Here is a 24,187-nt window from a genome sequence, read left to right on the forward strand (position 1 = left end):
CATACTGCATGCTTTTCTTGCTTCATGCCCTCCACCTACAGTTACCTCCCCTGCTAAAAGCTAAGCCATCAACTGTACACCACTAGTTAAAGAAAAGTGACTGTCATTTACAACAATGTTATCATAACAGGACCATCAATACTGCGAGAAAACTAATTACGTATACCCATATTCTTACGTTGAGGGAATAATTGAATAATTATGAATATGTTGTGGTGTTTCTGATTTGTTTGAGTTAAGTAAGTTTATAGCAACATGACGTTGATTTATAAAGAATGAAGTCCAGACGAGGGAATAATCCACTGATTAAAATCATGAGCATCTGTCTCCACAATTGGAATATGATGCCACCAAGTCAGTGAACATGACCACCCTATCACACAAGTCACCTCTTACAACAAACATGAGGCCATAAGTGACTGTCATTTACAAGAGACATGTACAGCACACTGAAGAGTCAACACAGGGAGACAACTATCAGGAACAGAGGATATATCCTATCTCAGAGGAGTAAGTTTGCTTTACACTGCTTTCAGCAATATTCCAGCAATATCAAAACAGGGGTCACAAGAAATGGGCTTCACACAATGTACCCATGTTGGTAATTGAACCTGGATCTTTGGCATAATTAGAGGACACTTTAACCACTTGGCTACCCCATTGCCCTTCCACACAGAAACCAGCATGGACCATAGAGAAGATATTGCTCTGATTCCCAACACGGAGACATGCATACACCAGAGTGAGCACTGTTAGAGCTGAACGGTAATTATAGACTATCATAACTAAACAAGCAAAATATACTTTCAGAGATTAAGATAACTGTAAGATGGACAGGATATGGGTGAAATGGTGCAAGTGCAGCAATCTTTGTCTTTGATGTAAGTTATTATTGCTACTATGCTAATATTCGTATGGTGCCAATATCCAGTTCAGCTGTTCAAAGGCTCTTCATATTTTTTGGCTTGATCATTGATGTCCATCTCAATGGCACATCATATTTACAACCTCAACTCCCTGGGGGCCATACAACAAGTTAGGACCTTACCTTCACACTGTGGTCCCCAGTGTCCAGGGCAGCACCTGACGGAGATTGCCGTGCGATAACACAGGTGGTGACAGCCAGCCAGTTGTACGATCTTGGACCCGCCAAGCGTCACAATGTAAGTACATTCAGGCACCCCTCTCCCCGTGCTCAGTTTTGTAGCATTGTACGGACACTCCACATCCTTGTTACGGACACAAGCCGTGCACTGTGTTGTAAAATTAGATGTGAAAGTACGGTTGCAGAAACGCTCTGACGATCCATCAGACATAACAGCAAATATCGTAGTGGCTAGTATTACAACATAGGTTATTCCAATATTTGCTAACAATCCCATGACTGAGGAACAGACAACATTCAACAGTCCTGCAAATCACAACCAAAGTCTGAGATGTAGACACCAGTCAAGTCACTCCTTCCAACCTCCTGACAATGGTATCTGGGAGAAATCCAGTAAGTAACACTATCCTGTAGACTCTGAGTGTGTACTAGGGGCTCTTAAGGACAGGAAGGAAGTCTAGTTTATACACCTCGTATGACATAATTAAGGCCGTAGCTGCAAATTGTTTGACTGTTTCAGCAAGTACCCAGGAAGTTAGTCTCCTGACATGATGTTGTCTGTCCCTGCCATCTTGTTAGGTTGCACGATCCCTTAATCCATTCCTTTCTACAATGTACAGGGCTTCCTCTCTAATGTGTAGAGCTTCCTGTAGATGATACAAATCTCATTTCTGCACTGGCCCACCCATCTCGATAATGCAGTGTAGTCTATCTCAATAATATTATGGTAAATATGTTGGATTTATGGGACAGAAATTCTAGCGTCTTATACGAATAAAAATTGACAAGGGACACAACAAAATTGATTAGCATGTCCACTGGGATGCACAAAATGTCCCAACACTATTTGTACAAATTTTGATCAAATAACAATAAGTTATCACTGGGTCTGCTACTAACCAGGTTATTGTATTATTTGCAATTTAATTTGTTTTTTAATTAATAACAGTAACTGAATTAAAGCAACATTACAACATCATATTAATACTAATATTTTAGTGTCTGGAAACCCCATTTTATAGTCCAGGACCCATGAAAACTAACAGTATGAGTCTCAGGGACCCTTAAATACAGGACTCAATGTAAATCCCCGAAATATGCTTTCATATCTTCATTCTGGAGTCTGTTCACATAGACATTTGCTTACTTATTGGTGAAATATAATTATTCCATTATTTTCAGGGTTGACTATTTGGAGTCAGAGAGATTTGATAAAATTGTGCATTTGAAATATAACTCAGAATCACGTGGGTTAACGATGAATGTCATGCAGGCAACAAAAAATGTCTTGTGGTTTAATGTGGCCGAGAATTAAACTAGCGAACTTAACTCACCAAGCAAACACACTATCCACAATACCATGGGGGCTGTCCAAGTAAAAGCTGCAACACAATTCTCTTATATGGGAACATGAGTAATATCAAGTACATGCAGTTGATGACACATAAACGACATCACAGGTCTATCACTATCTCATATATTTATGACAGTGTGATGACCAGAGAAGCAGAGGATGACAGCATGAGCATCAATCCACATTATCCAGGTATACTGGATCACTATGATGACACACAAATGCATTAGGGGCTGTGGGGTAGCCTAGCGGTTAAAGCATTTGCTCATCTCGCTGAAAACCCTAGGTGTGACAGAACACCACCTGTCAATTCACACATTTAAACCACCAGACTTCCACTAGTTGAGCTGGGAATCCTGTCTGAGATCATTGTCAAGCAAGTATCTTGCAAGAAGCTGTATCGAGTCTTCTTGTATCGTTGTCAAGCAGGATACTTGCTTCACAATGATACAAGAACCTGTATTGAAACATCACATCACAGTTTGTCCTTATCTGATTCACCAACTTCTAAACATGCCATTCAAAGAAGTTATAATTATGATCATGTGACTATGGGATTACACAATACAATATGTTATTCTTTCATGATTAAAAAGTTGTATTGTCTTTGAAGAGTTGGACATAATTGTACAGTCACCTGTTTGAAATAAAATACATGGTTAAGTTATTGAAAAACTCGAAATTGTAGCCTTTGACTTCAAGAATATATTGCCATTTCTTACACATTTGATCTGAGGAATGAACATAACTAGCATCTGAGTAGGGTAGGGTAACAGGGTGTGGGGTACCCGGGTAGAAAATTTGGACCCGTCCCATCCCTACACAGTGCCAATCTTTCCATTAACCAATACTACTACGGGATAGTTTAGAATGGAAATAATCTTGGACCTTTTCAAGGTCACATCTATGCAATTGTCGAGTACAATTGCAAACAGTGTAAATATTATATCTTTTACTGGCATTTAGAAGTTGTAACACATGTCCAAGACATTTTATGGATTTTAGTTTCTTTATTCTTTCTCACACAATGAATGTCATGTAATCAGCACGAAATGCTGTGTGGGTATAAATAAAGACGCTTAAAGAAGCAAAGAGAAGTTTAATTCCATAAGATATCTTGAAGAGTGTAAATATGGTTCTGACTTTGTCGATAAACTGGGCTGCAGTCCTGCTGAAGGATTATACCACTGCTTCTTATACTTCATCTCCCTAACCTTGGTGTTACATGTGACTTCTCTGTGCTGAGGTTTAAGAAACAGGTCATGCTTCCTGTGATTACTAGTTACTTTGGCTTAGCTTGGTCACTTCAGCATAAAACTAAACAATCATTGAAGTAGGCCTGGAAAATTTCTGTTTATGTTTAACAGTGTGTTTTTCTTTTTAATGTTACAAGATCCAGATTGATAATGAAACCTTTTATGAATTCGGTAAAGTTTCCTAGTGATTCCTATTCACTTAAAAATATAAAAAATATAATTAAAAAAAAGAGAAGCATTTAATTCAATTTCAATCAAAAACAACATGAACTAATATTGTAAATCTTTGTACAGGCAAAATCATACTAATCAACACAATGACAAAAATGTGAATTAAATCTTTGAATTGTATAATGAATGATATCTTGTGATTCACTGAATCAAACATGCTCAGACTGAGAGATTGAGTGAAAATGGAACTATGAATTGCCACTGATCTTCATGGATGCTAAAACTACAAGCTAGAATATGTGAGGTAAGTGATGTGAAGAAATGATCATGAAATTTTATTGACTGGCTGTTTCTTGAGATTTAATTCCAACCTATTGCAAATGGAGCGTATGATGAAAGCAATGTAAACATAATCTAGAATAAAATATCTCTCCAGTTAAACAAAACCAATATGAATAAGTTATGATCATGATTTGTGCAGTGTTATCTGTGAAACAAGAAATATATATTTATATTTGAAATTTATGCTTTCACATATTCCATCAAATTAGTGGGTGGGGGGGTTGGTGGGTTGGGTAGTGGTGGTGGAGCTGTGCGCACCCCAGTTTGTTATCAAAGTTGATTAAATGATTATTGAAACCAAGCATAATTGAAGTGTGTTTTGCTTCTTTCTCAAGAGAAGTTGCACCCCAACCTCTACCTCCTCTACCCCACCCCACTATCTCAAAAAGCTGTATCTGGCTCTGAATTAATTTTAATGTGTACTTTCAATGTTTTGGTGATCAAGTATTAAGTTTCTGACATAAACAGAAACATTGTAAACCAAAAGTTACTGTGTTCTGTAATCTGATTGGTTGAAAAACATGATTAAATGGTATTAGATTCCCAGCAACTGAAAGACTATTCACCGCGTATTGACACGTAATCAATTGTTTTGTTGTGTCATCAACAGTGGTGACGTCATTCAAATCATATTGTGACGTAAAGTTAGAATGACGTCACAAATGAGCAACTCCAGATGCTACCATGAGAACTAGCTGAAACGGCCAGCTGATTCACTGCTGTGTCCGTATTCGATGTAAACGAGTGCAGACACTAAAACCCCTTTGGTTTACTTTTGTGTTTACAATGTCGATAAACATCATGTGTTGGCCAATTTCCGGGTGTTATTGAGTATTTGAAGCACGGGAATATTTCATTTGAAACCTCCGGCTGACGCCGTCGGTTCCAAATGCATTCCCGTGCTTCAAATACTCAATAACACCCGGAAATTGACCAACACATGATGTTTATCTCCTAATTGATTAAACTTTTAAATACATAAAATAATGACCTGCACATCCCTCGGCAAAAGAAAAAAAAAACACAGTACATTTTTCCTGCAATGTTAGGCATATTTATTTTAAGTAAAAAGGGCAAACCGTAAACTAAAACATATTCCTTTACCTTTTGCAAATATGATACATAATTAAATCATAATTAACAGGATGTCCATTCTTTATTCACACTGAGCCTAAAATTGGGATGTCACCTGTTTTAGATCCATTTTATGTTTAGGCTGTTCTGTAAAATCAGTTAAATTTTAAAGATCATACAGAAATTACTGCCTTTTGGTGTTTCCCATTTCATATAGCAATTCCTGAATTTATGCCAGTTACAATTTGATTACTAAAGGGTTCATTTTAAACAAAACAAAATACAGTAGATCTATGCTTACTTTTAAAAAAGTGAACGGTAACAGGACCCATTGTATTGACGGTGTATGATAACAACGGACATGATATAATCTATGTTGTTATCTCACACATCACTGATTCCTTTACTTTGATGAAACAAGTAGCAGTCTGTTCTTGTGTAAACAGCTCAAGTAAGTACTTCTAAATGAACGGTTTCGTATCTATGCTAGACTATGATAAGTGATTTTGTTTAATCACACACTTTCTCAGCATAAGAATAACTCTATCTTGAAAACGAGAATACTTGTATGGATCTCAAATAAAAAGATTGAACCTTTTATGCGAAACTACACGTAATGCTATCTCTACATGTTTTTCGACAACAGCAGACGGAACTTCGGAGATGGAAGACTCCAAGTCTAAAGAGGAAGAAAAGGAATTTGTTTGTTCAAAGTGCAACTTCAAGGCAAAATATAACTACCATGGTGCCAAACCCCCGTTTCTGAAATCTCTGATGTAAGTGTCTTGCTATTTTCTTTCGCCGTCCGTGGCGTTTGTTATAGTTTATGCATGCACACAGTTTTCGCGCACACTTTTCAGACTGGGATATAGTGAGAAAGGCTCGTTCATAAATCTGGACACACGTGTATAGCGTCTGTCAGCAACACGCTGAGTAATTATTTTGACAAACCATCGGATAATCTAGTAATCTAAGTGGGACACGATTTAAAGTCCAAACACCACTTTGCTTATGCATCATTAGTTCAGTCTGTCAGCTTAGTTTTAGATTGCATCTTCTCCCCCTCTCTCTCTCTCTTTCCCTCACACACACATACACACACACACACATACACACACAGAGACACACACACACACACACACACTCGAATAACTTATTGCATGATGCATTAATAAATTGCTGCAACATACGATTATCATTTAGTTGTTAAATATGATCTCACTCAAGTTTTATGATGTTGATTATGGCTGAGACGGGTTATAGCTAAAACGGCACCACAGCAGAATGGCACCAAAATCGTTTGGTGAAAACGGCACCAAATTGGCGAAAACGGCTACTGATTAAAGGGCTAAAACGTCACCATATATCAAACATTGTTATATTGACTCTATTGACTTTATTATTATGTTGACTTTATTGTTAAATTGTTTGCAATGTTTAGATGTTTATTTCAAGTTATCAAGCATTCTTTTGGGGTGTTTGGTGGTCCTGAAAAGGACCGTTGAGATAGATTTTTTTTTAACTCAATGGATGGGCCCATGAATTGCCGCACATCTCGTCAGGAGATGGAGAGATCACCATCCTTGAAATGTCGTCCAACTGAAAGTAGAAGAAATGTAACATTGCACAAGAGCAAAGTTTTTAAAAAAATATTTATGGTTATGTATTACTATAGTTTTTACACAGTCATATAGCAAACATGTACCTGAAAGTCCAAAGACCATGGTTCTTTAGGACAAAGAAGCTCCCTCGTTCTTTTGGCCATCCTCCCTAAAGTGGCTTGGTTCTGACGACCACCAGGCTTGTCTTTTGGATTGACGTGGTTTTGCTGAGCGTCCTCAACAATGCTGGCTCCCGACATATAGATATTGTTGACGGCTTTTTCCTTCACCTGCAGAATATAACAATTGCACAATGACACAACCATTAATACACTAATCTCAGTTTCACAGTTTCGGAATAATTACACAGGTAAGAAGCTCGGACAATCATTAAATAAACACGATAATTACCTCCACTCTCACTCTGTTCGCTGTCAACTGACCAGGCTGGGGTGGGTGACAATGACAGTGTTTTCCCTCTTCAAACGAATCTCCGAACTGGATTACCGAGGCAGGACACGTTGTTGTTTTGTTTTTGACACTGCAACGCCAGTATGTTCGGTTGGTCGTTGATTTCTGTAACAAAAAATATCATATTATTTCAAACATATTTTAAATATTAATAATCAACTATTACATTTGCATTTGCATACACATGTATTTAGGAAGATGTGTCTGTACTTACCCGAATGACATATGTGAATCCATATCAATCCACAAGCTTCTTTTTTCCTTTCTGGGAGCCAGTGTCCACGACTGTAAAGACGTGCTCTGGAATATCAGCTGTAGAGGGGTCGAGGATGGTGGTTTCAATCATAGTTTGTTCACGGTCATCATGGTCGTCTGGAGGTTGCACTGACGCTGATGATATATTAATGTCAGATATATCAGGAGCCCTTACTGATGGCCCTTACATAGCTTCTTCTGGGGGATTTGGATAAAAGTTGACAGTGTCCAGCATGTTGTCAAAGGAATTCCCTTCACACTGAACACATACAAAGGGGAAATCTTCTTCATTTGCGCATATCTCACAGTAGCGTGATGCAGATATACCGGTGCCACAAACTCTGTGAGTCCATAACTCACACTGGTCGCAAGACACAGCATGTTGATTTCTTCGGACAGTCTTATCGCATACAACACAGTGGTGAGACATTGTGATGAATGATGTGTATCGGGTACATGTCTATGTTTTAAATACAGTTTGTAGGGTGTGATGTTACATTGTCAGCAGAGTAGACACATTTATTATCTAAACATACTACACGCAGTTTGGGTATGAGAAGCACTTTCCAATCATTGTTGGCAGAGTAGACGCATTTATTATCTAAACATAATGCAAGAAGCTTGGGTATGAGAAGCACTTTCCAGTCATTGTCGGCAGAGTAGACGCATTTATTATCTAAACATAATGCAAGCAGCTTGGGAAACACTTTCCAATGCTTGCAGTATTGGTGAGTGTTAGTGTTGAATGTTGATATACTTACCTGATATATTCCTGATATATTTTTTATTTATATTTAGGTAATATATATGTTTTCCCAAAGTCTATTTGCGAAACACTAAATGTTTATCCAAAGTTCACAATACAATAAAGTCATCATATCAATGTTCATCCTTTTTAAAATTGTATATGGTGATGTTTTCGCCATAACATTTGTAGCCGATTTCGCCAAGGGAAGGTTCCGTTCTGTCCAAACGGTGATGTTTTCGCCAGGTGCCATTTTGCTGTGGTGACGTTTTAGCCTGCACCCGCTGAGACGATTCCAAATTCATCCTGCCTCTTTTAACCTACCTTACCTTTGCTACTTGTATCCTTCTTGGGATCTCAAGAACTGGACACAGACTGGTAATGTTATACCCTCACAGAGCCCTTAATAAAATTAAAATGACTGAAGCTGTATTGGCTAGCGACCAGTTATCGCTGTGTACCAGTTATCGCCAACACCTGGCTGTAGCGCTTGCGCAGACAGCTTTACTTGTACTTCCATAGTATTTCACATATTGACACGTCCAAAAAACGATAGGTTACAAGAGTTAAAATTACTGTGACTATTTTACGTTTTAGACATTACAAATATGAATCCCTCGGAAGATGAGACCAAATCAAGTAGCAGTATGTCACGTGACCATTAGTGTGTTGACATGAAATTTCATAAAGGATGAGAATTGAATAAATATCATCCTGGCTGTGTTGTGAATCTATGACTGTACAACTCAGTCATAAAAAGTGCAGATTTTCATTTGTCAGAACATACCCATAATGCCAACACTCAATCACCTAACTTTGAATTGACACAAATTTCCATCTCCGTTTTATGGACTCGACAGATTATATGAAGACGCTGCTGACAAAATATAACTCTCACTTTTCACCTTTATCTTTTCGTTTTCCCCCCGAGAGAAAACAAACATTGCAAAAATTGCAAACTACTTCTCGAAATGTCAACTTTGCTAAGTTCAACTCCTCGGTGACATCTCCATATTCCCATCAGCTTATATCAGCATCCATCAACATTCACAATCAGAACGAGTTTTGCTCTTTTAAATTTCTTTATTTTTAAACAAATTCCAGTTATGAAATTTCTTCAGTATGTGAAGGTTTGAAACACAATAGTTTTATTACCACGTTTTTGTCAAATTATGTGAATAACATAAAAAAGTTCAGTAATGGCGATAACTGGTCTTGTTAGTTGTTGGGAAAGCACAATTTACACTACTGCGCTTCCTGTTGACTGCATTTCGGAGAAACACGATCGGCAACTCTAAACAAGCAGAAATCATCGGTGAATAGCTGATCTATCATCAAGACAAATTTTATGTATTCTGTTAAGAAATAATGGAGCGAATCTTTAAGAAACACTTAGAAATGGCGATAACTGGTTGCTAGGAGGTATCTTTATTAAAAAAATCTCTTCTGATCCCACACAAAGTCATCACTGCCTCCAGAGCTGTCATGCTCAGCTGGGGTTAGAACTTGAAGATTTTGTCAAGAAACATCCAGACAAAGGCTCTGAAGACCTTGTGCACCCTGTATCCAAACTGTACGAAACTTGGGTCCTATCATATACTTATAGGCATTTTGTTCCAGGATAATCATCACAACTTAAACATGCGCTCACTAAATTTAGGTGTAACTACTTTAAAGTCGAAGCGGTACAATTTGCCCGAACTGTAAGTGCTATAGATATCCAGTGTCCATTCTGTAATCTGTTGCAAGAGGATGAGTACCATGTACTACTTATGTGCCCGCAATACACAGAAATTAGAGAAAAATATCTGCCTAATTTCTTTTATAACCAACCGTTGAGACAAAAATTCTGTATGCTGCTCCGCACAGAAGATGCTGACCTATTGTTTAAGGTAGCTCTTGTGCTGTACCACATACTTAGGTTAAGAGAAAGTAATGTAAATTACAAATGAGTGTCTATGGATTTATCATGTAACTACAACATACGTAATTACAAGTAGCAGATATGTGCATTGTTAGAATTTTTACAGGTGTACTATTGGCCTTAGGGCCACATATAGAAATATACAATCTGTCTGTTCCAGGATAGGTCACTTTATTTGTTAGATAAGTTTTTGATGTCAAGAAAAATCCATACTTTGTATTCTGAGCAGCAGACATTGTTTGGTAAGTATTTCCTAGAAGTAAGTGTGGTGACATTCCTACAAAGTTGCTTGTTGATCTTTTTTTCAGGGCTGCAACAATTATTTAACCAAACTTTGATCTGAATTGATTTTTGATACTAGACCCGCAATTCAATTATTTTCAGTTCAATTCTTCATACAAGTAAAAACTTGTGGTGTTCTGATTAATTTAAATAATCGATGATAGGTTGCAGTGAGAAAAAAATTGATCAGATGTTTTCATAATTGAACACAAACAATTTTGGAACTACTGTTTTAGTTCTGGAAACACTTGATGGAACATATCTTCGAAGTTATCAGCTCCTTAAGCAGAGTTTATTTCTAAGAAAACTCACTTCACAAACTGAAAAGTCATGACTGAATATTTCTCAAAGACTCTTTGAAGTTTAAGTTCATGATATATTAGTCATCACTTTAAACAGGGAGACTCTAACAAGGGGAGCAGTCACTCCTCGAAAAGCCCCTTAACATATGATGTGTGTTGTTACGTGTCTAGTGCAGTCAGTATGGTGGAAGTTTAGTATTTAAGATAGAGCCTGGTTTATTTTCAACAGCTGATTAAATTCACTGAGTGTTGTTACAACTGAAAACCTACATGCAGAAGATAGGTTAACTATTTTGTCACTTCAGTTTAGGTCAAATAATTGTAAGTGTCAGTATTAGTACAGTAAATTTGTAGTAAAGTTTCAAGTTGGTATGTTATAGCGCACTGACTTCCATTCTCAGTAGTGCAAAGATAGGCTAAATTGTGTCGATAAAAACTTCTTTCACACATTAGTTCTTTTTAGAAGGGAAAGACACCTTTAGTCAAAAGGTGTTTGCAAGTAGTAGTGATAGTTTCACAATAAAAAAAAATTTCTTAGGGTGTATTTGAGGTGTGCAAAAAATATGACAAGTCTCAGGTCTGATATGATCTGCCATTGATGCTATCGATGCTTGAGTGCTAGAGTTCTATAACTTCTTTCTTCCTTGTTGATCTTAGTATTTTACAAAACTGAAAGGAGTTTACAGTGTTTTTTGATAGTTTTAAAGTTTTTGTTTTAATTTAAGAGGTGTGTGATAGTGTCAGTTAACATTTTGTTAATGTCCATGCCATTGCCCACATGCAATAAGATATCTGAATTAATTATAGTTGTAAACAAATTGTCTCAGAGTAGATTTGTTTTGAAATAGGACAGCTGACTTTAACATGTGTGTTCTAGCAATAGTTTTGTGTTCTTTAGCATGTTTGGGGAGGGATGGCTGTGATGTAGCATTTATTCTTTCATTCATTCACATATAATTCTTGCTCTTAATTCTTACTTGAAGTCAGTCAGTCAGTTAGTCAGTCAGTGTAAAATCCCTTGATTGCTTGATGGTAATGAGGCAATTATCAAGTGTGACATTTAAAACAATTCCTAACGCTTGTAAAAAAGTCAGATTTCATTTAACTCTCAGAGTCGGATTTGTTGTTTTGAAATCCATTGCCAACTTGGCGATGTGTGCCGACAACAGTTGTCATAAATATAAGCCCGGTGTCAACCAATCATGTTTCATGGTATTTCAGTACCCAAAACTGCTTGAGTCAATCATAAGTACGTTCTGACTATGTGGAAATAATTAAAACTGGTATTCAGATGTTGAATCAAAATAGTGATAATGAAACCAAGGCATCAGATTCGATTTCTGATGAATCAAGCCGAATCGTTGCAGCCCAAGTATTTATAATAATCACATCTGATTGCCATTTCTGTCTTCTGTTTGACAAACAGCTTGTTGGAAGAGGCATATGTGATGAAGGATCCGTTTAGCACTGATGGAGGTCTTATCACCTTGGGAGCAGAGTGCTCTCTGTGTAACAAGCCTGTCTGCATTGCTGCTGTAAGTTAGAGGAGTAGATGCTTAAGATTAAAAATTTATTTTTATTCTAACATTTGTCTGAGAACCACAGTAATGTTGAATGTTTGTGGAATTTCTGCATATTCATGATGTTATGATTGTGTTGTGTACTGAAATGGTCGAAGCAGGTTCTTGTCTTGATATGGTGACCTGTGAAGATCCAGGATAGAAGTAGTCTGTAGTAACCCATGCTTGTCGTTAGACCCAACTAACGGGATCAGGTGGTCAGGCTCTCTGACTTGATTGACACATGTCATCGTATCCCATTTGCATAGATTGGTGCTCATGATGTTGATCACTGGAATGTCTAGTCCAGACTTGATTATTTACAGACCGCTGCAATACAGCTGATCTTTTGCAACCAACTGTCTCAATATGCCTTGAACTAAAGTTTGTAAATTTGCATCTTAAAGTAAAACCTGCATCAGTCTTAGCATTCCTTCACAACTTGATTCACTCAGTTGTAATGAATTAAATATTCTGTATTTTTCTGGATCACTTATACAGGATTGCAGTTTATTCTTCACAAAGAGGTTCTGTTTGGGTTGTGTGACTGACCATCTAGAGGAATTTCCCAAAGAAATAAGACAAGTAAGTGACCATGTTTGTATGTCACATGGCCATTGTGTTACTTGTTTGATGACAGTGTTTGAACCTACACTGGCAAATTGCTCTCACTTTAACAAAGGAGATCATCTATGTACTGTTATCCTTCCATAATTATCTACCCTTGACGGTCTGGGTAGAAGAGGCCTTCAGCAACCCATGCTTGCCATAACAGGGACAATACTTGTCATAAGAGGCGACTGATGGGTTCGAGTGGTCAGACTTGCTGATTTGGTGATTCACAGACTGCCATCAAATAGCTGGAATATTGCTGAGTGCAGCGTAAAACTAAACTCACTCACTTATTATCAGTTAATTCAGTTGATTGTAACCCACAGACATTTGATAAGATTATGCCAAATATGTTTGAGTTATCTGTATTTTTCACGAAGTAGTATACTTATTACTGAGGTCTTGATTTTCAAATGGAGGTGGTCACTCTATTATTGACCATTGTGGAAAACCCCTGAATACATGTTCTTTTTCTTAAGATGTCAGTCTAAAAAGGAGGGGACATACATTTATGAACTGAAAACTGAAAACAGACTAATGTGGAAGTTACTCGACAAATCAGCAAGTGCTCAGATTATCTTAAGAAAAACTGACACAATTTATTTGATGTGACTGTTGTTCTCAAATGCACAAATCGTGGTTGATGTGTAACAGGGATAAAATAGAAAATAAGTACACCCTGCAAAATTCTCAAAGAATATATGATCAACCAGTTGGAAAAGAGTTGGGTGGAATCCTTTTTTGTGTCCTTCATCAGATTAGGGGAGTCAGAACCAGTAAATTTGAAATATATTTACAATCCAATGATTATGCAAGTGCAGGAGGTATCTATGCTGTTTTGACAGATAAATTGCTGTTACGTCTAAACTGATTTCCAACTGTGCCACTAAGGCTGAGCATGTGACTGTCAGTTATAACAAGGTTAGTAATAATTATAATATCTTGATGATCATAATCAGTTAATCTACATGTTTTGTGAATAACTTAAGTCAATATGGTAGTTAGTATAGTACTAAGACATTTACTCTCTGTAAAATTCAATATCATATTTAACTCATTAAAGTGTTTGGTCAAATGCATTAGGTGCCTTTCTTATAATTACCAAGTAATTAATTTTTCTGGAGTGGGCCTTCATATTGTTGCTTACATGTGTCAGGTGTTGGAATTTAAGAATATGTATATCCACGATTGTCATTTCACTGTCGGGGTTCAATTTTTTTTTTAAAGAGCCACTTGCCTCAGGGCCTCAGGGCAAGTGACTTAAAAAGTAACTTGTCCTGACTAATTTTCCACTTGCCCTGATTTCATGACATAATCAAGAGTTATGAATAGCAAAGTGAGATAACTCTACTTTATCATTATTGCAAAATTTATTAGCTTCATTTTGAGCAGATATGAAATGAAATCCATGTCTATTTGCAGTTTGAAACCATAACTGAAAACTATCTAGTAGCCCACGGACAAGTAAGATATCATTACTTGATTGTCCGAAAAGAAAACTGACTAGCATCAGGCCATGGATTTTTTAACCCCTGACTATGTGGAAAATAATGCCTAAATCTACTTAGAAATAAAGATACACTTTGTGTCTTTTTGTTTCCCTAACATATATCAAACTGTCCATTAGACATGTTCATGAGTACATTTTCAAATAGACAAAGTAACTGCTTAGGAAGAGTGTGTGAAAAGAGAAGTGATGACAATTCACATACAAAATAGTACTTGGAGTTATCCCCCCTTGACCATGCTGGCTTTGTTGTGAAACTTTCTTCATTTTGTGTTGATATTTGATGTACGTTGGATTTCTTTTCATAGTCTGTGTGTAAAATCCTCTGTAGCCTTAAAAATCATTAATAATCTAAACGTCTAATTTCTAATTGAAATATGCACCTTAAACACTACATATGTGTTATACCACAATAACATCTGTCAATCATGCCTAATAGTGAACAATCAGCACAAATTTAAAATGGTCCAGTTAGATAAGCTTGTAGTACTATGTCTTGATGGAACTCCTTTGTGTTTCGATATCAAGTGTAGATCAAGATATAGTGTACATGTACTTAAAAAATACATTGAATGACCTAGGAGAAGAAATAGGTGTGAAAAATATATACAGTGTGTATCAAATGAAAATTTGATTCGTCTTAGAAGAGTTGTTTCCCTTTGACCATAGTTAACACAAAACTCTGTTGTGGTAATGCTGTCATGTGGTAGTGGATGCAGCATATATTTCTTAGTATAGATGATGGAGATCCTATTGCTAAAAGTGATCTTCACCACTTTATATATTACAACTAAATCATAATGACTCAGGCAGGGTAAGGTTTACTGTATGTAGGGAAATGTGCTCCTTGTATATTTCCATTTTGCATTCACCATCCCATCCTTGATATCGTCAGCATATACATTCCAATAAATCCCCACTATACCTGGGATGCATCTACGGCTTGACCCCATAATTTTATTACTTCCTTGTCTGGCTTTTTATTCAATCAGGTGTTTACACTCAAAACCAATCACAACTCACTTCCACTTCTTAAATTAAGATAAGATAAGTCTCTATTATCCAGATACAAATTTGGTTTACATTCATAAGATTAAGAACTCTGAAGCATTTAATGGTCATAAAAAATATTGCACTATCGTATTAAAAGACAATAGTAATGTGAAGATTAACAACAGCGATGTACATTATTAACATAAATACTAAACATTGAAAGGTTAGTCTTTACACATAAGAGCAATGTGTGCAGTAGATTAGAGAAAACTTCTCTACCTTTTTACTTAATTATCTGAGCGATTAAACTTGGCAACACAAATCATGCAGAGGTACTCCGAAAGAGGTGAAAGAACTTCTTGCATATATGTTTTTAAAGTTTCTGACTTGTCAGTTTGTGTTTGTGATTTCCCCAAAATCTGAATCGCACTGTGAAACAAACCTTCACAGCTGCGACTGCTGTCTTTGTTGACACTTGCAAGCTTGGTTGTAATGAGGGCTTAGCTAATTGGCTTCTGTGAGAATACGGAGCTAGCAAAGCGAGTTAATAAACTTATAGGGCTGAGCCATGGATGCATCTAGGGTATAGCGAAGATCATCAGAACTTATACCCTGGAGATAACGAGGATGACACCATCCTCATGAAAGTGGGCGTAAGTGTTGCCACCATGGTGCAGTGACTTGCTGTCATCCAGGTCAGTGAGTCTGATCATTGTATTGCCTAACCAGGGTATGAAAACTCCCATATAATTCAGGCTGACAACCACAGGGCTGGTTAATTGTAAAACTTTCCAGCTCTGACCAAGACATACCAGCCTGCAAATAACATGGGTTTGACAAGCGGTATAGTTTATCATCCAATTGGAAATCATTTATTTTTAAGAATGAATTAATCATGATTTGTGAGACATTTATGTTGGAGACATCCTCTAATCAAGAATCCCAATGTGTAGACCAGCACAGGTTGTTAGAGACCTACTATAACCAGGAATCACAGTGTGAAAAGAAGCAGAGGTTTTTGGAGACCTACTGTAACCAGGAATCCCAATGGTCAGACTTGCACAGGTTGTTGGGGACCTAAACCAACCCGGACTCTTAACGGTGAGACCAGCACAGGTTGTTAGAGATCTGCTCCAACCCATACCCTCAATGGTGAGACCAGCACAGGTTGTTAGGGATCTGCTCCAACCCATACTCTCAACGGTGAGACCACAAGGTTGTTAGGGATCTGCTCCAACCCATACTCTCAATGATGAGACAGGCACAGGTTGTTAGGGATCTGCTCCAACCCATACTCTCAATGGTGAGACCAGCACAGGTTGTTAGGGACCTGCTCCAACCCATACTCTCAACGGTTAGACCAGCACAGGTTGTTGGGAACCAGTGCTAACTCAGATTCCCAATGTTGAGACTAGTAGAGGTTATTGAAGGTTATTGTCTTGTAACCAGGAACCTCAATGGAAAAAAAACAGAACATGTTGCAGAGGTGTTGCTTTGACCAGAAACCCCAATGTGGCAAATACCTGCAATAGCTGGAACAAGTGTAGGTAAAGATCTGGATGCATGTGAATGAAAGCTGAAAACAAATCAAAATAGCTGGGGACTTTTTGTTGGCTTTCATTCACAACATGCCGTTGTAAATGCATGGACCACAGGACCTGATGTTTTGTTGTGCAACACATCCTGTTACAACATCAGATGTGAATCTCATGCAGGCGAGAAATGATCAAAAACCAGGTAATGTACCAATTGATGTGATCATCATGTAATTTAACAGGGCTGTGTTACAAAAGGCTGTAGCTTAATGGAAATTGTTCCATTAGGAGTGAACTTCTCAAAGGATATGTTTTAGATAAAGCACATATACCTGTCGATTATCTTAACTGTAATCTGAAAACAGGCTGGCAATGTCACATCACAGTTGCATGATCTTGGGGTTTTGATGTGTTGACATTTCTTGTTGGATGCATGCATATAAGGGGTTATAATGAAATAGTTGATGTGTTCGAGAATTCCTGCTGTTATTATTGCTTGGTTTGGTATGGTATGATTGTGAACAAGGAAATTTGAAGTGTTCATGGTGTTCACTGGTAATGCTGAAGACCTGCATTTGCTTCCCCACGTGTACAGAGTGTGAAACCCATTTCTGAGTATATCACTCACTCACTCCATTTCGCTTCGCTTCACTTCACTTCACTTCACTTCACTTCACTTCACTTCACTTCACTTCACTTCACTTCACTTCACACACTCACTCACTCACTCACTCACTCACTCACTCTGGGTACATGGAAGATTTTATCCATGACAATATTGAAGGTAAACTCTTCTGTGCGCTTTTCTTTTTCATTTCTACAAATTGTAACCTAAATTTGGCCAAAATGTGTTTAGTTAAAAGACATTATTTTTAATTTTTATAATAAGTTTTGCTATTTCATTGTTTTGGGTTGTTTGATCTCATGCACCTACAAAAACATTCATCAAATGTCACACAGACAGTTGGAACTGACATTTTTTGCATGCAATCATATTGAAATAACATCTGAAGAAGTTAAACTTAAATGACTTCACTGTATTTTTAACAGACATTCCCACCCACTATTTCATACAGGAATCTGATCTTATAGTACTCAGCACTTAAATTGCAGATTTATCACAAAGGTCAAACTAAAGGAGAAGAATTTGATTATGTCTTTTCACAAGTTTAGCCTTACCTTCCGTTTGACAATACTTTCATCGTGTGAAAATAACAAGGAAACAAAGAGAGAATTAACTTTGATATTATTGTAACAGTGATTCATTTGTTTGGGAGGCTCATTTGTCATCCACATGGCCAATACAGGAAAAGTGATTGTGTGTGCCGCACTAGCAATATGTTACGGGTCACATGCAAATAAATAATAATTAAATCACAGTTATAACTTATTCATGATATATAAAATGCATTGTTGATTAAGAAAAAACAAATAAACACAATTTTAGGCATATAATCGCAAATCAAAAGTGCAATATTTTGCACTTGGGTGTACCTCCTTCAAAACGAAGAGCTGTGAAACTGAACCCAGTCAGAGCTGGTCGGTGTGCACACAAGTGTAACAAAGCTTTCTCATTGGCCACTGGTTCATTTGCCGATACGCTCCGCCAGCTCTTTATTTATGGCATATAAGCCCAATAGATGTTAATTGCTAACAGAGATAGTTGTGCATTGCATATTGTCATTAGCAGGCATATGAGTTTCAATAAACCAGACATTGAGTTTTCTCTGTGATAGAGTTCACAATCAACATGGGTTTTTCACAGCTATTCACAGCACATGCGTTATGAGCACAGCACAGCATAGCTGTTGAAATCACTTTTTCAACGCTGGGGGAAAATTAGTGAATTGTTTGAATTCAGATTTTGCAGGCTTTTTCTTCATCGCATTTTTTTTTCAAAATTTATGGGTTGAATTGGTATTTTGGATGATTTGTTTCAGTAAGTGCATACTGAAAGGTATCAGATTCTGCAAAGTTGTGTTTTATGTTGCATGTGACCTTTAATCATTGAATGGTGGTATTCTACTCACATATGTTATCTCTGAAGGTCCAGATCAGAACTCATCTTCAGTAACCCATGCTTTTCGTCAGAGGTAACTATCAGGATTGGGTGGTCTGGCACGCTGACATGGTTGACACACATCATTGTGTTGCTTATATTGATGCTCATGCTGTTGATCACTAGATTGTCTGGTCCAGACTCTTATTTACAGACCAGAACCATATAGCTTGAATATTGCTGAGTGCAGCATTAAAATTAACAAAACTTCCAACCAAAATCCCATATAAGTGCATGGACATATGTCAGTAATAGATAATTAGTTTCCTGCTGCCTGAGGTAAAACTGTCAAATAGTTTCACTTGAGTATTTGTAAGGAATTTAAACAAATCAGGGAACAATATTGTTCTATATTAATCTTAGTCAATATTTTTTCTTCATTTTCTGGATTCTTCTCCTGAAAGATGTAGATAATATATTATGATTATTGTAATTGTGTGTTATTTTGGAAACATTAGTTATAAAAAAAATCTTGCTGTTTCTACTTGTTCTTGCTTAATTTGATGCCTTTTATGACTCATTTCTGGAGTGCAATAAATCAAAGGCCACAATAAATAAATTCATAAGGGTGTTGTTTTAAACAATCTGTTTTCTTGTGTACATTTCAGTCAGTGGATAAAATTTGAATTTTGTTTCAATGTTTTATAGTACTACATATATGGCACCTCAAAATTAATTTCCTACCTGTGAAGATCCAAGTTAGAAATGGTCTTCAGTAACCCATGCTTGTGGTAAGAGGTGATTATCGGTGTCAGGTAGTAAGGCTTGTTGCCTAGGTCGATACAGTTGTATAGATTGATGTTCATGATAATAATCACTTGATTATTTGGTCCAGGCTTAATTATTTACACTAAATTTCAGACAGGTGCTACATAGCCAAAATATTACAGTGCTTGAACATGTGTAGCAATTTTGATCATGTGTAAGTGTTTTTGAAGTAAAATTTGATGTACCAGTATTGTTTGATGATGAACAAGTGGAAATTAAAATCAAATAATTATTTTATCATGGCCTTGAATGGACATACATGACCATGAAATGCTTTCCAATTTATATATAGAACATATACTATATATTCAGGACTACGTGCTAACCTACATTCAGTGATCTGACTAACTCAGATATCAATTGGGTTTATTTAATGATGCATGGTGGTGTCCCTTTGTAGATTTGCATGCTGAGGAACAATTAGAGCCAAACACTGTCCCAGACACTAGCTATATGCAGCCTTGTGGAGTACGATATGAATCGAGTTGTTATGAAATAAGCTGATATGGCATATGAGTGCGACAATGCACAGCGTCCACAAACCTGCATCTTGGGTTAGAACTGGTCCTCAGTAACCCATGCTTGTAAAAGGTGCCTTAGTGGAATCAGGCAGTCAAGCTTGCTGACTAGGTTGGCACATGTCATCATGTCCAAAGTATGTAGATTGATTCTCATGATGTTGATCACTGGATTGTCTAGTCCAGACTAAATTATTTATATACCGCGGTCATATAGCTTGAACATGTTGAGTGAGGTGTTAAACAAAAACAAACCAAATGCAACAACCACCTTACCTAAACTAGTCTTAAGTGCAGGGATATTCAATTATAAATGTAATCTCAAGTCATTTTAGTGTTGGTTATGAAAATGAGAAGGGTTTTTAAATGACTTGATACAAACTGTGATTTGTTTTAAGATAAGTACATGAAATGGTTCAGTCAGTGCACCATGGTGTTCAATATATCAGGTATCCCGAGATACCAGATATGGGAAGAAATGTTTTAATTTTGCAATTACACTTTTAACTCTTTATCTTAAGTAATGACACCTAAAATGATACGAGAGGGAAAATAACTAGTCGTATTACCCACTGGGTTGAAAATAACTAAATGCTTTGATAATAATAAAAGCCAAAATGCCTAAAGATTGTGTATGAACAAGAGTAACTATCTCTGTACTGCGGGAGCAGTGGGGGGTTGCGTGATGGTTAAAGCACATCACGAACATCAGTTCCCCTCATGGGTACATGTATGAAGCCCATGTCTGGTGTTATCTGCCCATGGTAGTGCTGGAATAATACTAAAAGCAGTGGAAAACTAAACTCACTCGCTCACTCTTCACAGTGTGCTGTATGTGGATGTCAGTGCTGTCATCATTTGAACTTTCTTGTGACTTAAGACTGAAATAAGGTCACACCAGACTGAGTGAGTGAGTTGAGTTTTATGCCACAGTCAGCAATATTTCAGCTATATGGCGGTGGTCTGTAAATAAACGAGTCAGACCAGACAATCCAGTGATCAACAGCATGAGCATCAATCTGCGCAATCTGGAACCGATGACGTGTCAACGAGTCACAAGTCAGTGAGTCTGACCACTCGATCCCATTAGTGGCCTCTTACGACAAACATAGTCTCCTTTAGGTCACACCAGAAATTTAGTGTCATGGCTTTTGTATTTTTATAAGTGGTGGTTATATGATCAGTGAATTTATATATTTTCTAAAGAAAAAACAGAGGGATACAGTAATCAGCTGGTCTGTCTGTCATCCATTTTCCAGTTCCAGATCACAACTCCTAAACTGTGGAATATTTCAAGGTGGAACTTGCTTTACAGAACAGAATGGAGATCAATCCCACTGCTGATTATTTTACATTCAGTATACTGAACAGTATTATATATTATCTTTCTGAACTGAATGTATACAAGGGTGATGAATCAACAGTATTTACAGATGACTGTTGTTATTAAGGAGAGCTAAAGGGTAAAGAAATGATAAAGAAGTCAAAGAAATTATAAAGAAATCAATACACTGTCATGTGTGTCATGTTGATTTCACAAAACTTCACTTTTGCTCACTCACCCATGTGTCATGGTATCCGAATCCTGATCATAGGCTGATCCAGAGGGTGGTTGTGTGTGTGGTGTGTTTGAATTCTGTGGTTGTCCTGAAATCACTATATGATGAAATCAGTCACCTTGTCTTTAAACAACACCTTTTTCGCTTAGGTGGTGCTGAGCGCTGGTCTTCAATCAGGGAGCCCCTGGCTGGAGAGAATACCAGGATGAGTGACAACTTGTTGGCAACTTGACTCATTAGCATTTCTGAGGACTCAATCCTGATCCTCACTGAATTGCATGTTACATGTGCTGTCAACATAGGCATAAGACATTGTTCTGAATATGCCTTTGGTCACCAGCAGTCAGTGGGTACCCGTTAGGATGAGATGGCAATCTGACTCCTATTCATCTAGCACCTCACAGCTGGGGTTGAATACTATCCAAGGAGCTGAAAATAGAGTGAGTGAGTAAGTGAGTGAGTTTTACGCCTTGTTTAGAAATATTCCAGCAATATCATGGTAGGGGGCACCAGAAATCGAACCAGTGTCTGAATGTATAAACAGCATGACAGGAGTTTGAAAGTTGAATGGGATTTGGCATATCATCAGTGGATTTATTATTATTGACAGCTGAAGTCTAGAAATTGTTGCTGCAAAGGTTGTTCAAAATCTTTGGTGATGTACTCCTAATGGAGTTGAAAATAGAAATCAGTTACACATGGATCCTTTGACTTGTGTAATTATAATGTCATGCCACACACATTTGATAATTTGGGTTATCATAAATGGAATTATCATTAAAAGCTTAAGACTAGAAATTGATGCAGCAAACGGTCTTGAACAGCTTTGGTTGTATACTCCTTAGGGAGTTGAAAGTGAAAATCAGTTACACATGGATCCATTGACAGGTGTAATAATAATTATATAGTGCCATGTGTATTTATTAGGTGAATGGGATTTGGCTTATTATAAATGGACGTATTATCATTACCAGCTGAGGACTGAACATCATCCCAGCAAACAAGCCAAGCCAGTGCCACCTAATGTATAGTGCAAGAAGCAGTGAGTGTTCGTAGGCCAAAGTACAGGTGTACATGGGCCACATTTGAGTGAGAAATCAGTGAGAACAGGCTAAATGTGTGAGATGACGGACTTCACCTCTTGTACGTGGGGGAGTGAGTAGGTAAACAATGCATTTCCTCAGGGTCTTTATTAAGGAAGAAAAACAGAAAGAAAAACATGTTAAAAGCGAAAATGGAAACGTTTTGGGACTGAGCCCTCCATCAGTGTTATTCCAAATAAATGGAAATGTATGGGGGACATGTGGGCATGGTATTGAAAAATGAGGAAGAATTTTAGAGATTTTTAGTTTTCTGAGACATATAAGCTACTGTCAAGACTGGGCTGAGTAGACATTTTATTCAAGATGTCAGACCATATGTCACATTTATATTTTGTTTTGTCTCATTTAGATTCATTACTAATTTTTTTTGTTTGAAATCTGTCATGGTTACCATATAAAATGTAGTTATTCAAATCATGTTTTTCATAAGATCCATTATTGCTTCCGTCTTCTATTTTGCACCATTAAAATGTTTTACACAAAGCAACAGCAGAGAACGTATCTATTACACAAATACTTTTTTCATCAAAACAGATTTCTGTCAGCATTAATAGATCATTCATAAGCTTGCCAATAGTAAACATGCTTTTTTAGCGGTGCAATGAGTTGCCTCCCTTTTTGTGTCAGGATGTGCTGGTTCACACTCCAGCTTGTGATTTCCATTACTTTACCAAAATGGTAAGTTCTCATCCCCGAAGTGAATGAAATATTTCCAAAGTGGCATCAAACCCCATCTTGCATGCTGTTAGATTGGTACTGATGGTTCGGTACAATTTGTAAGACTAAACATCATGATGCATGTCTTCATTTCTAGGTGTTATTCTCCACTTACTTACTCCAGTCACACACAGTAGAACCTCACTGTCTCACTAATATTAGCCTCACTCACTCACTTATTCCAACATCACTCACTCCAACCTCATTCACTTATTCAAACCTTACTCCAGCCTTTCTCCACCTCACTCAACTCCAGACTCACTCACTCCACTCCAGCCTCACTCACTCCACCTCACTTACTCAATCCTCACTCACTCCACCTCACTCACTCAACTCCAGCCTCACTCACTGCACTCCAGCCACACACACTTACTC

The 24,187-nt window shown here is 37.3% G+C and overlaps 2 protein-coding genes across 3 annotated transcripts in view; one reads left to right on the forward strand and one right to left on the reverse strand.

The window, feature by feature from the left end:
* Nucleotides 1-1,554, reverse strand: part of LOC137295535 (stabilin-2-like) — a 208,550-nt gene extending 206,996 nt beyond the window's left edge. The window contains exon 1 of the mRNA XM_067826919.1: nt 1,049-1,554. Coding sequence (XP_067683020.1) covers nt 1,049-1,382 — 334 coding nt within the window. The 5' untranslated portion in view covers nt 1,383-1,554. The remainder of the gene's footprint in view (nt 1-1,048) is intronic.
* The window catches only part of LOC137295539 (cysteine-rich DPF motif domain-containing protein 1-like), a 66,936-nt gene continuing 43,949 nt past the window's right edge, over nt 1,201-24,187 (forward strand). Inside the window, exons 1-4 of one of the 2 annotated variants that reach the window (XM_067826922.1) lie at nt 1,201-1,498; nt 5,949-6,078; nt 12,309-12,417; nt 12,943-13,026. In XM_067826922.1, coding sequence (XP_067683023.1) covers nt 1,381-1,498; nt 5,949-6,078; nt 12,309-12,417; nt 12,943-13,026 — 441 coding nt within the window. In that variant the 5' untranslated portion in view covers nt 1,201-1,380. Of the gene's footprint in view, nt 1,499-5,945; nt 6,079-12,308; nt 12,418-12,942; nt 13,027-24,187 lie in introns of those variants that run through there. The other variant, XM_067826923.1, reaches the window with a different exon arrangement.

The sequence above is a fragment of the Haliotis asinina genome, chromosome 9 (genome assembly GCF_037392515.1).
Source record: "Haliotis asinina isolate JCU_RB_2024 chromosome 9, JCU_Hal_asi_v2, whole genome shotgun sequence".
Taxonomy (NCBI): Eukaryota; Metazoa; Mollusca; class Gastropoda; order Lepetellida; family Haliotidae; genus Haliotis; species Haliotis asinina.